The sequence below is a fragment of the Channa argus genome, chromosome 16 (assembly GCF_033026475.1).
Source record: "Channa argus isolate prfri chromosome 16, Channa argus male v1.0, whole genome shotgun sequence".
NCBI classification, from domain to species: domain Eukaryota; kingdom Metazoa; phylum Chordata; class Actinopteri; order Anabantiformes; family Channidae; genus Channa; species Channa argus.
The window spans coordinates 6,314,590-6,329,440 of NC_090212.1; the positions used below are offsets into that span (position 1 = coordinate 6,314,590).

General features: G+C 41.0%; 1 protein-coding gene across 10 annotated transcripts in view; it reads right to left on the reverse strand.

Annotated features, from left to right (window-relative positions):
* LOC137101223 (apoptosis-stimulating of p53 protein 1-like) overlaps positions 1–14,851 on the reverse strand; it is a 41,766-nt gene that overhangs the window by 11,342 nt on the left and 15,573 nt on the right. For 6 of the 10 annotated variants that reach the window (XR_010911004.1, XM_067479347.1, XM_067479351.1 and 3 more), the window contains 8 exons: positions 4,751–4,846; positions 2,150–2,206; positions 1,783–1,903; positions 1,411–1,490; positions 1,119–1,286; positions 874–1,014; positions 571–763; positions 88–231 (listed from right to left, as the gene is read on the reverse strand). Coding sequence is in view for 9 of the 10 variants with exons in the window: in XM_067479347.1 (XP_067335448.1) it covers positions 88–231; positions 571–763; positions 874–1,014; positions 1,119–1,286; positions 1,411–1,490; positions 1,783–1,903; positions 2,150–2,206; positions 4,751–4,846 (1,000 nt within the window). In the remaining variant the exon portion in view is untranslated. Of the gene's footprint in view, positions 1–87; positions 232–570; positions 764–873; positions 1,015–1,118; positions 1,287–1,410; positions 1,491–1,782; positions 1,904–2,149; positions 2,207–3,899; positions 3,919–4,750; positions 4,847–9,446; positions 9,695–14,530; positions 14,643–14,851 lie in introns of those variants that run through there. The other 4 variants (XM_067479352.1, XM_067479350.1, XM_067479353.1 and 1 more) reach the window with 4 other exon arrangements.

A 14,851-nucleotide genomic window follows, 5' to 3' on the forward strand; every position in this document is an offset into this window, starting at 1 on the left:
AAAGGTACAGATAAAGGAGTGAAGAACAAGCTGCTGCTGTTTCCTGTGTCACCAGTGAAACTAGTGGTAAGAAATTTGCTAAAGCACCTCCTTGGGACTCCCTGTAGTTACTGTCGCCCCCCTGTGGGGACCGAGGTCCCTCACACAGCTCAGTGGGCCCTGACAGGACGATGTCTAAATCTGACACTTTCCATGGGCTGGGGGGCTTCCTGATGCCACTCCTGTCCTCCTCTGCATCGGTCACACCCACCACGAAAGACAGCAACAACAACCGACACAACAACAACGCCATCATCATTATGGCATCATAATGATGTCAGAAAACAGGAACAGTCACAACAGCAACCACCACCACAACATCCACAGGGGACAAAACAATAATCACAAAATCACCCATAACATTACCGTGTCAACATTTAAGATAACACCAACAAAAACAGATAAAGGGAAAGGAAAAAAACAGCCAACAGACAGGAAAAGGAAATAAAAGGACAGCAAGTTAGAGCTCAGACAGAGATGACTGCAGCAAGAAAAAGTAAAGGAAAAGATGGTGTGCTGTTTTGTACCCACCAGAAAGGGAGCGGATGTGGCTGAGTGGGGTGGGTTTGGGGGGTGGGTCAGATGGCAGGGGAAACCCAGTTTCCTGTCTCCCCTCAGCTGGAACCTGGATGTAGGGACAAACAGCTGCCACTCGACCCGAAACGCCACCAGGGTGGGAAGATGTTTGAGGTGAGGACAGGCCTCCTCCATTCATACGACTCAACTATAAGAGTAGGAAGAAACAATAAGATCTCCAGTGACTGTTTCAATTCAATTTCAATGACATTGAAATGGCATTCAATGGCATTAAAACCCATGTGTGACATTTTGTACTTCTGCTCTCTTCTTATGAAGTCTTTCTCTCAGGTCCCCAATGCGTTGGTCCATCACAGTCACCTGGGCATTCCTCTTGTTTAGCAGCTCCTTGTTCTGGGCCAACTTGCTGCTTTGTTCCAGGTTATGACGATTACGAGCCTAAAACATGGCATTGCAGGTCTAAGATGCTACATTTGGTGGAAATTATTTCTAAGCAAATAAACGAAAGTTGTGATTTGCATGTTTTCTGAAGCATTGTATACCTGCAGCTCCTGGTAGAGTTTCCTCAATTCCAGTGCAGCAGGGCCAGACAGGGGTGATCCTTTTTGGCCAGTGGTAGCAGCATGGGACCCAGAGGGAGCCCCCTGAGCCGGTGCAACAGAGTGCAACTGAAGGCGCCCTCTCCTCAAATCCTCCAACTGTTGAGTCAGCTGGTAAAACAATTTAAAATGCAGATACTCAAATGACTTAAAATGCCTTTAAATCAACACATTTTCGGTAGGAAATACATTGTAATAACCTCCAACACAGCCCTCAACTACCCCTTGACATTACCTGGTCAACTCTAATCACTGCAGACTGCAGCTCTGCCTGTTTCTCCTGAAACAGGCTGCTGACATGGTCAATCTCTGCAGCTGCAGATAGAAACCGGGACAGAGACCAATGTATTCATATTAAAATGAAGTCGCTGATATTGTCTAATTGAATTATATAAATTTAGGTGGGTCTTTAAGATAAGTGCATGTACATAAAATATTTAATCTATACCACATGTTGTAATAAATTAACCCCTGATTTTAAGTGTCTGTATTTTAAGTATTTTAAGTGAACATACAAAGATATGTATAGTATAGGATAGTCATGGTATTTCAACAGATTAAATCCATGGTACATAATCCATAATCTCTGCGTTGAGGTTGGTCTTACAGAGGTTTCCGTTGATCAGTTTACTGTAGTCAACTTGTCCTCTCATGGCTCGGATCTTTTTCAGCTTCGCTTCCTGAGTCTCAACTCGCTCTTTCAGGCGTTGCAGCTTCTCAGCTTCAGACTAAACAAGAGGGAACATGAACAACACAAGCTAAATTCCCATTTGCATTTTCATCTAACTTTTAGCTTTTGAAATATCATCAATAATAAATTACAGGTTTGCCACAGCTTGGATTGTCTCATTAGATGGGAATTTAGCTGCCAGTAGAGCAGGAATAAATACAGAAACTCTTGTGAGTGTTGTATTAAGACACATTAAAATTCAGATTCAGTTCTTTAAAACTGACAGAAGACATATGGATCCCACCTGTGTCTGTCCCTGGTTTTGTCTGCCTCCCTGCTGAAGATACCGCAATCTCTGCTCCTGCAAGGCAAAAAAAGGCAATGAAATTATCGATTTTGAGATTTTAATTTATTTTCAGACATGTTTTCAGCTGTACAGATCCTGCAATGGGTCATCTTTTCAATGTTTTGGTGGTGGGAGGGTGCCTTTGACCCAGGGGCTTGTACACAGGGTGAAAATGGATCAGGTTATGGTCTGACCTGCCCATGGGGGGAGGGCATAAGAGCTTTAGGCCTCTTGAACATTTGAATACATCGGGTCCATTGTCTCCTCCCCCCTGGTGTGACAATTCACATACTGTGTCAAGGTGGGAAGGGTCTTGGTAAGGGTTGCATGATTGAAGTCACCCGAGATCATAAAAAGGGGATTAGGATGTCGGGTCTGGAGTCTGGCTGTGACTGAGTATATGATGTCATATGCGCTGTCTGCTGAGGAGATGGCGATCATTATGGCATGTGAGAGCTCTCTGGGCATATAGTATGGACGGAGGCCCTTCGCCAATAGTTTGATGTCAGGGCAACAGACACTTTCTTTCACAGTAACAAGACCAGTATGACACCACCTGTTGTTGATGTACATGACCAGGCCCCCTCTCTTCCTCTTTCCACTTTCCTTTCTCCTCCGATCTGCCGGCACTGTGCTGAAGCCGTCAATACTGTTGTGTGGCATACTGCCCTGCAGCCTCCATCAAACACCTTAGACTACACTCTCAAGAGATATTTTCCTTCCTTACCAGTGCAGTCAACTCGTCTACCTTGTTCTCCAGAGACCTCGTACTGCCACTCATACTCCTACTTCCCATCGTAAATCCACCCACCTGCAAAATGACTGGAGGTCCAAGCCAACAACTGAAACCCCCTGTGTGGTATATAAATATTAATATGCATTATGCCTCAAACCTTGATTTAGATTTATATGATGACTAGTGCTGTGTATTTGCAACAATCTGGTGATACAATACATTGCTGTATACGGGGTTACAATTCAATATACGGCAACGCCTTTTTTTTAATACCTAATTTTGGGGAAACTGTCATTGTATAAAGAAGATACCACTATAACCATAGTGCTAAGTTGAAGGAAACGAAAGCTAGTTTTTATACAATTACAGCAGCAGAAAATCTAAACATATATCTTGTTATTAGGAGTTTAAATGCAACACAAAATGAACAACTGTCTTTTCAAGAATGAATACAGTTTTACAAAACATAATAGTGACATTGAAAATATTGATTATTTTAAGCCAACAGAATAATTAACCCTTTATGCCTCTACAGAATATTTCACTTTACACCCCTTCAACACATCATATATTTTTGAAAATCACATATCCATTGATGAGGCATCAATGTAGTGCAGTGGTTAGGGCTGCTGCATCACAGTTAGGAGGTCCCTGGTTCAAATCTACCTTCTAATTGTGGCCTTTTTGTCTGTGGGGTTTGCATGTTCTCCTCCTGCTTGCATCCAAAGACATGCGAGTTAGGTTTATTGGTGACTCTAAAATGCCCGTAGGTGTAAATGTCAGTGTGAATGGTTGTCTGTCTGTGTATGCCCCTGTGACCCTGAACAGGATGAGCGTTTAAAATATTCACTGGATGAATGGGCATTGCTATTTATTTTTATTTAGCATCCATTCAGGTATTTAACCAAAACACAGAGCTAGAAGAGAAGGAAAAGACGGAGACAGAAAGAGGCCTGCGTGTGTGATGCTTACAGAAGCAGTTTACTCCAGTTTCTCTCTCTCTCCCTCCATCTCTTATCATGCTGGCACATGCAGATGACCTTTGTGTCAATCTCAAACACACACACACGCACAAAGGATGAGAATGGAATGTCGGCAAGAACCCTCCCATCATTCACTGAAAATACACACATTCACACACACGCTAAACATAAATTGCATACAAGAATTTTGTTTCATTACATGCAGAAGGTGCTAGTAGCTGTGTTTTTGACACACCCTCCATTATACTTGTTGTACTATATTAATGCTGGGAGACTTTTCCACCCTGAGATAGAGGTACTTACACTCATTGTACACACTGGAAGGAAACACTTAGTAGTTGTTGCTTCAGCAGGGAAATTGTTGCTTAATATCAGCATAAACCTGCCACAGTTGTCCTTGAAAATACTAAATTGGCTAAATCAAAGTTGGTGTTGAATATATTCCAGTTTACTGCAGAAAGCTTCTGAAGACACCATCAAAGGAATGCTTAGACAAGAAATGGTTTGCTTGTCTTGTGCCCCTTTCCTGGAGTACAATTCTACTTTAACTTCCCAGCAGCTATGGCTGGTTTGATAACCTCATTTCCTTTCTACTCAAAGGTCATTTCCTAATGCAATGACAACTGACAATGATTTAACTCTCACACTCAGAGCCAAGAGCTGAATGCTGATCTAGTGACTTGACTTGGGTTGTTCTTTCCTGCTGGTCCTTAAACCCGGACCTGATCACATGTCCTGCTTCCAAGCAAGATGTAAAAGCATCCTTAAACACACACACCTTAGGCCTTAGCTCCAAGGGCATGTAGATGATGATGTAGATGATATTTTACACTAACTGACCTTGGCGATCAACATCTGTTGCTGAGCCTCTATTTGTTGCTGTTGTCTTGTGGCCATTTCCTGGAGCTCAGAGAGGGTCAGCTCTACACGGGGAACCTACATACACAAGACACGCACAAAAATTGCATATGCTGTATTAATGCAGTATGTTCATATAGAAAATCCAGTACTTTCCATTTTTTCCATTATGCATAACTGTGTACAAGGCGGTTATTGATGAAATAAAACTCAGACAGTCAAACAAGATAAACATAGGGGTACAGTGCACAGCTGAACACACACAGCTACACACTCTAGGGTCACTGAGCACCTTCAGTGTGCTACAGAAATATTATTAGGCCAGCAGCTGGTGGCCTTGGCTGAGTGACAGAATTATAGTATTGGTTCAGGGAAAATGGCTGGAATCCCATCTGCTCTGCACATTAATGTGTTGTGACATCAACATCAGCTGGAAAAATCTAATCACACTGATCACTTGTCCTGCATTTTACTAGCAGAGTGTTTTATCAAACTGGGCACACGTTGGGACACTGTTTTGCACCTGTGTGTAGAACAAACATCTGTATAAGAAAATATGTGTGTGTGTCTCTGTGTGTGTGTATGTGTGCGTGTGTGTTTGTGTGTGCATGTATTTGGTGGGGGTTGAGGGTGGGGAAAGGCGAAAAATGTCTTTAGCAGACAGCGGAAGGCTTCAGCCCAGTCATATCCTGCTATTGTGTGTGTTCATTCACGGACACAAACAAACAATGCATCTGGATTGTTACATCTATTTCCAATATGCAGCGTAAGGCTAGACAATACAAAAGTTATTGTCTAGTGGGAAATATATTTGGGCTACTTACTCAAGCTGTGAGAGCATTGCAATAGCATTATTGATACTGTAGCACTGCTTCAACACCATGCAGCTCTGCAATGCATCATAATACAGCTAAAGCATATTGTAAGATTTAATACAATACAATACCAGGATATATACTGCTTTTATTGATTGTAATTCAGGGTTTAGTATCAGCAAAAATTACACAATGACACAATGAAGAACAATCACCATTGTAGCTTGTAAGATTATTAGAAATTGGCAATTGTTAGAAATCGGATGGTTACTTGAAAAGGCAGATGATAATGGGTCAGTTCATACAGATAATGGAATTGTGTTTGAGCATTACAAAATAGCAAAAACAAAAAATATTTATATAAATACACAAAAACACCCAAACCAGTTTGTGTATCTAAAAATGAAGTCCATAAACCCTCCAAGTAATCTCTAAATAATCCACAGATCTACAGATGTTGCTTTTCTGCAGGTAACAACCTGTTAATCTTGAACTTGATTAATAACTTCTACTGTGTTTACTAAACAGTGCTCTAAAACATTAGTTAAACCTGGAAGCTAATTATATGCTGATACACACTACACAAGTGCAGTTACTTAAGTAATCTAAGACTTAAGTATAAAAACACAAATAACAATTCACAATTCACCAGATATGAGAAAATTATTGTTTCAAAAATTGCTTGGGGACTGAGGCCTCAGCCATTTCGGTTAAATGTTCAAAAGAAGACTCACATATTATGTATTTTCATGGAGCCTTTGTGCCAAGACACAGAGAGGAGCTGATGAAAAACTCCATTACCCTGAACAGAGCCCTGGTTATGGCAATTTCTAGATATGAAATCAGTTAAACAGGAATTGAAGGCAGCAATAATGTCATGCTAAGCGTCAGTATCAGTGATTAATGACACTGATAGGCACACTGTGCTATAGACAGCATTCAGCATAACTTCTCAGTAATTCTCAGTGACATTATGTAGACACAGTATTTCAGCAAAATGCAGTCTACATCATGTTTTGATGATGGATTTCCATTCAGTGATGACACATCATTAACATCATTATCTGACTGCCTACCAGTGCGAATCTGTATATGCTCACTTTGATGCGCGTTATGAAGATGTCCTGCTAATGTACTAAGGTCCACAGCTGTCACAGTATAGTAGAACAGGTTTTTTTAGAGATGTTATTGAATGAACAGTAACAGTAATGCATTGTTTTATGTAGGAACACCTCTTAGTATAAAGTGGTCTACTTCAATACTGATCTTAAACCCAAATGTCTTCAGTAGACAGCAAAAACACCTGAACTGGCCTTGTCATTTCGAGGGGACCGTAGCTGGCACTAGGGTCGGGCTACATACAGCTAAAGCCCAAGTAAGAGTTACAATAAAACCAGTGTAACCCACCATTGTTGGATGCTTTCAGACAGGCAACCTTTAGTGCAATGAGTTGACGTTGCTCACATCATGCAGCCCCCTGTTAGAGGTGTTGTGTTAGCTCTTTGTCTTTCCCAACCTATCAATTTTGCAATTTGCAGTGTTCACACAGTAGTCACTAACTGGATCTGCCTACCTTATTGCACAGAGGAGGTAGTTTTTTTTTTTTAAGCTATTTGGCAAATCAGGGCTCCCTGCCTCAACTGAAAACGACTGAGTGAACAGAGTGAAACACACAAGCTTCAATCGAGACAGTTAAGCAATGAGCTGAATTTGCTGTAAAGATGAACACAGCTGCAGATTCAGCTTACGATTCTTTGTTGCTTCATCTCCTTCACAGTGTCACAGGAACCAACACTAGTGGGAAATTAAACTCCTCTGGTTCTACTCTCGGTCACCAATGTTAGTAAAGTTAACTGGCCAGCAACCAGAAGAAGAATCTGAGCCCTCGAAAAAAGTATTCAGAGAAAAAACTTCAAATCCAGTTTGAAGCTTTAATTGGAGCTGATATAAGCAGAATGACCTGTGGTGATCCTAGAATACGTTGGGCCCCTAGGCAAAAATGTATGCATCATAAAACCGTTATGCTTAAGATATGGAAAATACAATAAAATATATACCACCCTGCACATAGCACAATAACTTACAGTAATACACCATAGTGATTTATAGTAGATCTGTCTAAATTTCTTTGCATTCATAGCTTTACAGTTAGCTCAGACACAGCTTTCATCAGTTTACCACAGAAAAAGTATTGTCCAATTTAGCTGATCATTTGCAGCCTGCTAGCTAAGCTAACAAGTTGACTTTCTGGTGACTCCAACAAAGCTGGACACAGAAGGCTGCTCTGCTAACGGAGTTAGCTAAATTAACTCATGCTAAATGTCAAAGCAAACCAAAGAAACAATGTGATACCAACGGAAGTTCTGTTATTACACTGTCTCTTCACCACAATTACAGCTACACTAGCAGCATTTAGCTAACACTATTTATTTATATATTTAATTATTCCCACTACTTAACTTACCACTATCTTGCTTTTTCTTTCTCCTGTTCCTCTTTTTTTGCTCCTGTTCCTCTTTTTCCCCCCCATTTTAACCCGCTGGTTATCATTGCTCATTAGACCTGTGTACACTGAATCATGCGCTACTTGCAGAGACGGGGTCCTCTTAAGGAGGTCTGCGTCTGGTAGTGTCATTGCAAACTTTGCACACAGTCAGTTCTGTACATAGCTTAACTTTAGACTAAAGTTAAAGCATTTGCCTGCTGGCACGTAGCACGTCTGAGAATGGCTGATGTATCACTAAAGATACAGCTTCCTACAGTCTCTGTTTGTGTAACTTGCTTTTACACATGAGCCCTGTACACGTCTCATTTTTTGGTGGATTAAACTACATATGTGTAGTTAATTCAACGGCTTGTCCCTTCAGGGGTCGCCACAGCACAACATGTTCCGCACATTGATTTGGCATGAGTTTTGTTTTTAAGCCAGATACCCTTTATGCCACAACCTTCCTGCCACAACCCTCCCATTTTTTTTTTATCCGGGCTCAGGACCAGCACCAAGGTGGCTCTTGGTGGCTGGGTGGGGCTGCACCTGGTGGAGTGGGATTCGAACCCACGGCCTTCTGCAACCCAACCCAGTGCTTTACCACTGAGTCACCAGGCCCTCTACATATGTGTAGTTAATTAACACAAAAAATTTTCAGTTCAGCAGAATATTGTGTATCTCTGGATCTCCCCACTTTCTGCACTTGCATTTTATGCAGCAGTTCCATCACATTATTAGAGAAACAACTGCGTAGTACTTTAGAATTAAAAGTTTATAATATGAAAATGTATCATACAAGAATATTCACTATGAAATGATCGATATTCATGCCTAACTGAAACACAAATGATGCCACTTATAACTGAATGGCATGTAAATACTGTTATGTGCATCATGTGAAGATTTATTATGACAAGGTGAGTAAATAGGATTTTCTCAAACCCTCCACTACACATGAATTTATAACTCACATTTCAAATCATTGACTCTTGTAGCTTTCAAAAGTGTATTTTCCAGTACATCAGAAAAAGCTTGGTCATCATCCTATAACAAAAACCTAAAAAGCTGACACATGGTAACAGTACTTGCACTGTCAATGTGCTGTGCAATGTAAGACGGAAAAAAGATCTCTTGCTAGTCAAAACATTGGAGTTGATATTGTCCTGGGATTGTCTGTTTATATCTTGTACCGCTAACATGCATCCTACAGCTACTGAAAAGTTAACAGTTCACCTGACACTTAATGGTGGTGTCATGTATTCTGCAGCTCATGCTGTTAACGCGCTGTCCAACATCCCGAGGACATGCTTCGCTCTCATCCCCCAGCTGACATGAAAATACAGTTTCTATCAGGTTCCCGCTGTGCTGTATTTACCTGCAGGCTGTCCCATGTGATCCTGCAGGAGCGGACTTTAATTTTGCTGCATTGTCCTTCAACAGTAAATTCCTGCACCAAATCCACCTCATTCCACTCCATCCTCACAGCCTCTCAGCACAGTTATGGTTTCAGGTAGGAAAATGTTGCCAAAGGCTTCACAGAGAAAAGCTTTTAGGGCGGGGGGGACAAGAGCGATCCTTATCACAACTTTCCCTCTCGTCCGCCCGATGATGTGCTGTGATTTACGACTCTCTCTCTTTTCTTCTCCTTCTCTCTCTTACTCAGCTCAGCCCACGCTCCCTCCCTCTCTTGTTTCTCTCTCCCTCTCGTATAAACTGTCCCTCAGTTATTGGTGTGTCCTCATATGACGTGTGAATGGAGTGTGAAGCCCAATAATGTGACGCTGCATGGATTACTATAAACATGTAAAGCTATAAACTGGTACAGAAAGAAAAAGGGAAAGTCATCAGCTCCATCTTTTTGTTTATCCCTTTATCTCCCTCCTCTTCTTCATTTCCACTGTACACCTTTTTCCACCTCCCAATTCTCATCTTTCTCAATATCTGCATTCCATCATCTCTTTTTTCTTTCAGTTCTTGTCATCCCTCTGCAGCTGGCTTTCTGCTGCAGCAACATCCTTTTCTGTCACTCTCTCTTGCCCTATCACACCTCCCTTTTTCTTTCTCCCACTTTCTCTCAAAAGGAAAATCACTGCACCACAGCCTGATGGGGCACTAGCTGCTCTCACTTAAGTCCGGTCTCAAGCTCCAGATGTGTGTATAGGAGAAGATGATGACGCTAGCAGATTAACGTATACAAAAGCATGTGCAGCGATGTCACGCTACGAGATGCTATGAGATGCAATGCAGACACGATATTCCTGTCTGTGGACACACACAGACACACAGGCAAACACTAGAGAAACAGCTGACTCCTGCTGCGTCATATTTTCCTCTTTTTTCTTTTTCTGTCCAACTCCTCTGCAACACAACACACACAAACACACATACACAGTGCCATGTGACTAAAGTGCTGCGTCACACATTTTCGCTTTCATTCTGAAACAAACACACATGTGTCTCACTCAGTAAATCACACACACACACACACACACACACACACACACACACACACACACTCTCTCTCTCTCATACACATCCAGAAATGAAAGGAATTTTTGCAAGTGCTGCTGTTCTGGGTGCAGCCATCTGTAGGCGTGAGGGGCTTTGTGTGTGTTGGACAAAATTCAAAACTAGTAAAAATATCAGTATGTTAACGATGAAAGAAACTTTCCCCTTAAAAACTGAAGTTGGATGACGTTATCGCGAACATTCTGCAGTTGTTTGAACTACTGAAGTTGCCTTAAGAATTGGACTCTTTTAACGCCTTTACAGTTTTTCTCGATCTCATACATACTATTACTAGGCGTGTAACTTAACATCCCAAACTATGATGCGCTCTGTCAAAAGACAGACACATTTACCTGAATTCTAAAGACTAGTCTCCTCTGTTCTTACATGATTCAGAATTGTTGAACTTTTAGTAAATAGCTCAACACACAAATCCTTTCATGTCTGCACCACAATTACCACACAATTCTTTACGTGAAAACACTTAGTCAAAAACCTTCACAAACCAATCAGAACTTTACTGTGTAGAGATACTATAGAAAAAATGGGTAAGTTGACTAGTTCTGAAATAAAGGATCCACAAAGACCTGAGGGTCGAGAAAGAGGACACAGTCCGTCACAACGTTAAGAATAAAAGACTGGCAGGGCACTGAACTGGATGAGCCTTCAGTAAAGCCTGAAAAAACATTTTTTATCTGGTTTATATATAGCCCCTTTCTACCTATTTGCACTCAAAGCTCTTTATACTGTTACTTATTCACCCACTCGCACTCACAACCACACACACACTCAGACACCAATGTTTGAGCTGCTATGAAGCTCGCCAACGCTCACCGGGAGGAACTAAGTTGGGGTTCAGTGTCTTGCTCAAGGACACTTCGACATGTGACCGGAGGAGCCAGGGATTGAACCACCAACTGCGAGACACCTTATGAAACATAAGGAAGTTCTGATTGTTTGTGATCTTTGTGCAGATGTAATGAAATTTCCCACAGGAATTGAAAAGAATTGGACAGGCATGAGGCACTCACCTTGACCTTAGGTTACCCAAATCTAATCACTCCATTCTTGCCAAATGTAAAGAAATTCCCTTCAGGTGTTTCTGAGATATTGCACTCATGAGAATGGGACAAACAGACAGACAAGCTGAGAACATAATGCCTCTTATCACGGCTGTCACTGGGATGGTGGCATAGAAACTGATTATTTTATTATTTCAAATATTGTCATAAAAAAACTCAACTTTATGACAGCTGGGGTGGGTTAAATGCTTACAGTGGGAAATTTCAAGTCAGTCAAATCTGATAACACTAGTATATTTTTTTAGGTGCATATTTTCAATGCTGCCGGCAGAAAACACATTTTCATCTGAATCTCAGTTTTTATGCAGTCACTATATGAAAACGTTTATTGCAAAGGTGAACTCAGAATGAAGCTCTTGGTGATTTTTATGATCTAAAATGTATTTCCAAGGAAGACTGCACAAATCTACTGTATTGCCCTCAATAAATTTTATTTCAAGCCAGTTAACTTTGTACAGTAAACTATGATGCTGTTGATCAATCACTGAATAAAACGTGCTTGCACTGTTCTCTGCAGCTATCTTAGATTGCTGCTGATGTTCTAGTCTTTGCCTTGCTTGGGTATAATCAAAAACACATGGGAATATTTGCCTTTTTTATATATTTGAGTATTACTCTGTATTATATTTCCAAACAGTGTGTATGTTCTCAAAGTTATGCACAAACTAGGCACCCACACACATATGCACACATTGTTCTGATTACAGGTCCCTCCAGTAATAAAGCCCATCCCTTTCCCATCTGTGGTGCTCCCCCAGTAAAAATATTCCTCCTAATCTACAATAACAGCCTTCAGACATTCCTGCGGGCCCAACTGAAGCAAAAGGGGGAAACTCTGTTATCAAAACCACTTCAACAGCTTGTCCATCAATAGCCTGTATCCTTCTTGGGTGAAGCAAGGAACAATTAAACCAACACCAAAACCAGAACATACTGCTGGATTTAGAGAAAACTCACTTAACCAATATCACTCAGGCTTTGAGCAAAATGTAAACCATGTCTTCAATACTATCAGTTTATGGCTAGTGTTATTTATAGTAGCCAAACCTTTATCAAATCATCTCCAGGTCACATCTAGTGATTCAAGTCTGTTGGAGTCCTTAAACCCAAAATATCACTTAACCTCCAGAGGCATTTGTACCGATGACATACAGTGAAAATATTAATCTTAATCTACATCAACAGAACCCCTGACATGTATGTTTTGTCAAGAGCACACAAACACACATACAGACACACCTGATTTCTTACTATGTCCCTCAGCAGTGCTCTCACACACAGCTGGATGGGGTAGAGTTACACACTATTGGATCAACAGCCTGTGTGAGTGTGTTTGAGTGTGTGTGTGATATTGTCTGTGGTTGAGTTCAGAGGCGAGGTTTGTAGGAGGTATTCTGCTTAACACCAGCCTTGGGCACTAACGTTGCTATTCCTTTTTCTTTTGCAGCTGGTACAGTTCAATTTCCAGATCATGTGTTCATATGTAAAAGTGAACATTTTCAATATCCCAAACTACTTCCTGAACTTATGTTTCCTCAAAAGTTGTATTTTTCCACTTTGTAAAGTTTACATTAGAGTGCTTAGTTATAACCATATTTTGAGCTAAATGCTAACATGCTCATATTAACAACACTGAACAAATGGTGTAGATTATTCATCAGATATTATGTCTTGTTTTTTTGATTTGTTTTTTGTTTGTGGTTGTATATGTTTCTCTGCTATTGTTCTGTCATTGTAATTATGATTTTAACGAGTCCTGTAAAAGGGCCTGTGTAGTAGCCTTTAAAAAACATAATTTCCCATAGGCCCTAGAGGTTTACGGGCTAAACATCAAGAGCAGTCTTAAACTTCAGTGTCCAGCACCAGATCACAGATGATAAGAGTAAATTCTGCAGTCTAAGCAAACGGGGAGGTTGCTGGGAAAATAAACATTTTCTGTGAATAACGCTTCATGTTGATCTCACCAGAAGCCCCCAGGCACGGAGTTTACTTATAAGCATCTCTTGATGACAAGCTTTAGAACTGTACTTTTCTTAGTTACCAATGAAAACTATTGTAGGAATCTAGTAAATATTTGTCAAAATATGTCATGCTTTACCAAAAATGTCGATGTACTAACCAAATGACTGACAGTCAGTAAGAAAGAGATATATTACTGTAATAATTAATGTCATTATTGTTGACTATCACTCCCAAAAAGGCTGCACAGTAAATATTATTGTGTGTGTGTCTGTCTGTGTGTGTGTGTGAGTGTGTGAGTAAGTGAGTGAGAGCTTTTGGATTTGATTATATTATAGAGCCAAGAGTCACACCCTGACTTGATGTCCTGCATTCACATCCTGACACAAAGAAACAAAAACTAATTTTAACACTGTCAACTCAACCCCAAACACATGACCCAAAGACCACCCACCCCACCCACAAAAATCCTCTTAGCTAGTTTTCACTACGCTGGCACAAACACTCACTGACTGACTGACTGCTCTGATTTGGAGAGTCCCACCCTGACACACAGACAAACTGCTGGTGGAGCAAACGGCCAAAGTGTGTGTTGCCTGTGTGCAAGTAAAGTGCTGTTTGGTTCACAAGCAGAGCCAAAGCACATCCTTCTTAAGTTCCAGGAGACGCAAGAGCAACACACACAGTCACATGTCAAAGTCACTTCTGCATTTTCTCCTTTTTCCACATTTCCATTTGTTTCATTATGTATGATAAGCTGATGTGAGAAGACAGCAAAGAAGTGTGGGGTGGGTAGTAAGTGTAAAGCAAACACACACTTTTTATTGCTTGACACATAACACCATCATACAAACACACATACACACACAAACTGACACAAAAGAAAAAGTAACACATATCCAGCACTCACCCCCGCGCTCCTTTCTTGCCTCAGACTCTTTGGTTTTGCTTCAAAGCAAATGTAAAAAGTATAGGGTGAAGAAAGACGGGGACCTCAAGGCAACAGTGAAGGAGTGTGAGGTGAGAGAAGAAGAAGGAGGAGGAGGAGGAGGAGTTGTTTGGCCAGCTAACAATCCTCTTAGCCTGGTTATGTCATGCCACCAAGCTAAGCCTACCTTCACTGACTGACTAACTGGCAGACTGACCAACACAATTGCAGACATACAAACATGGTTGGTGACTGGCTAACCAAGGCCTAACCGACATATACACAGCAACTGTTTAGTCTGGA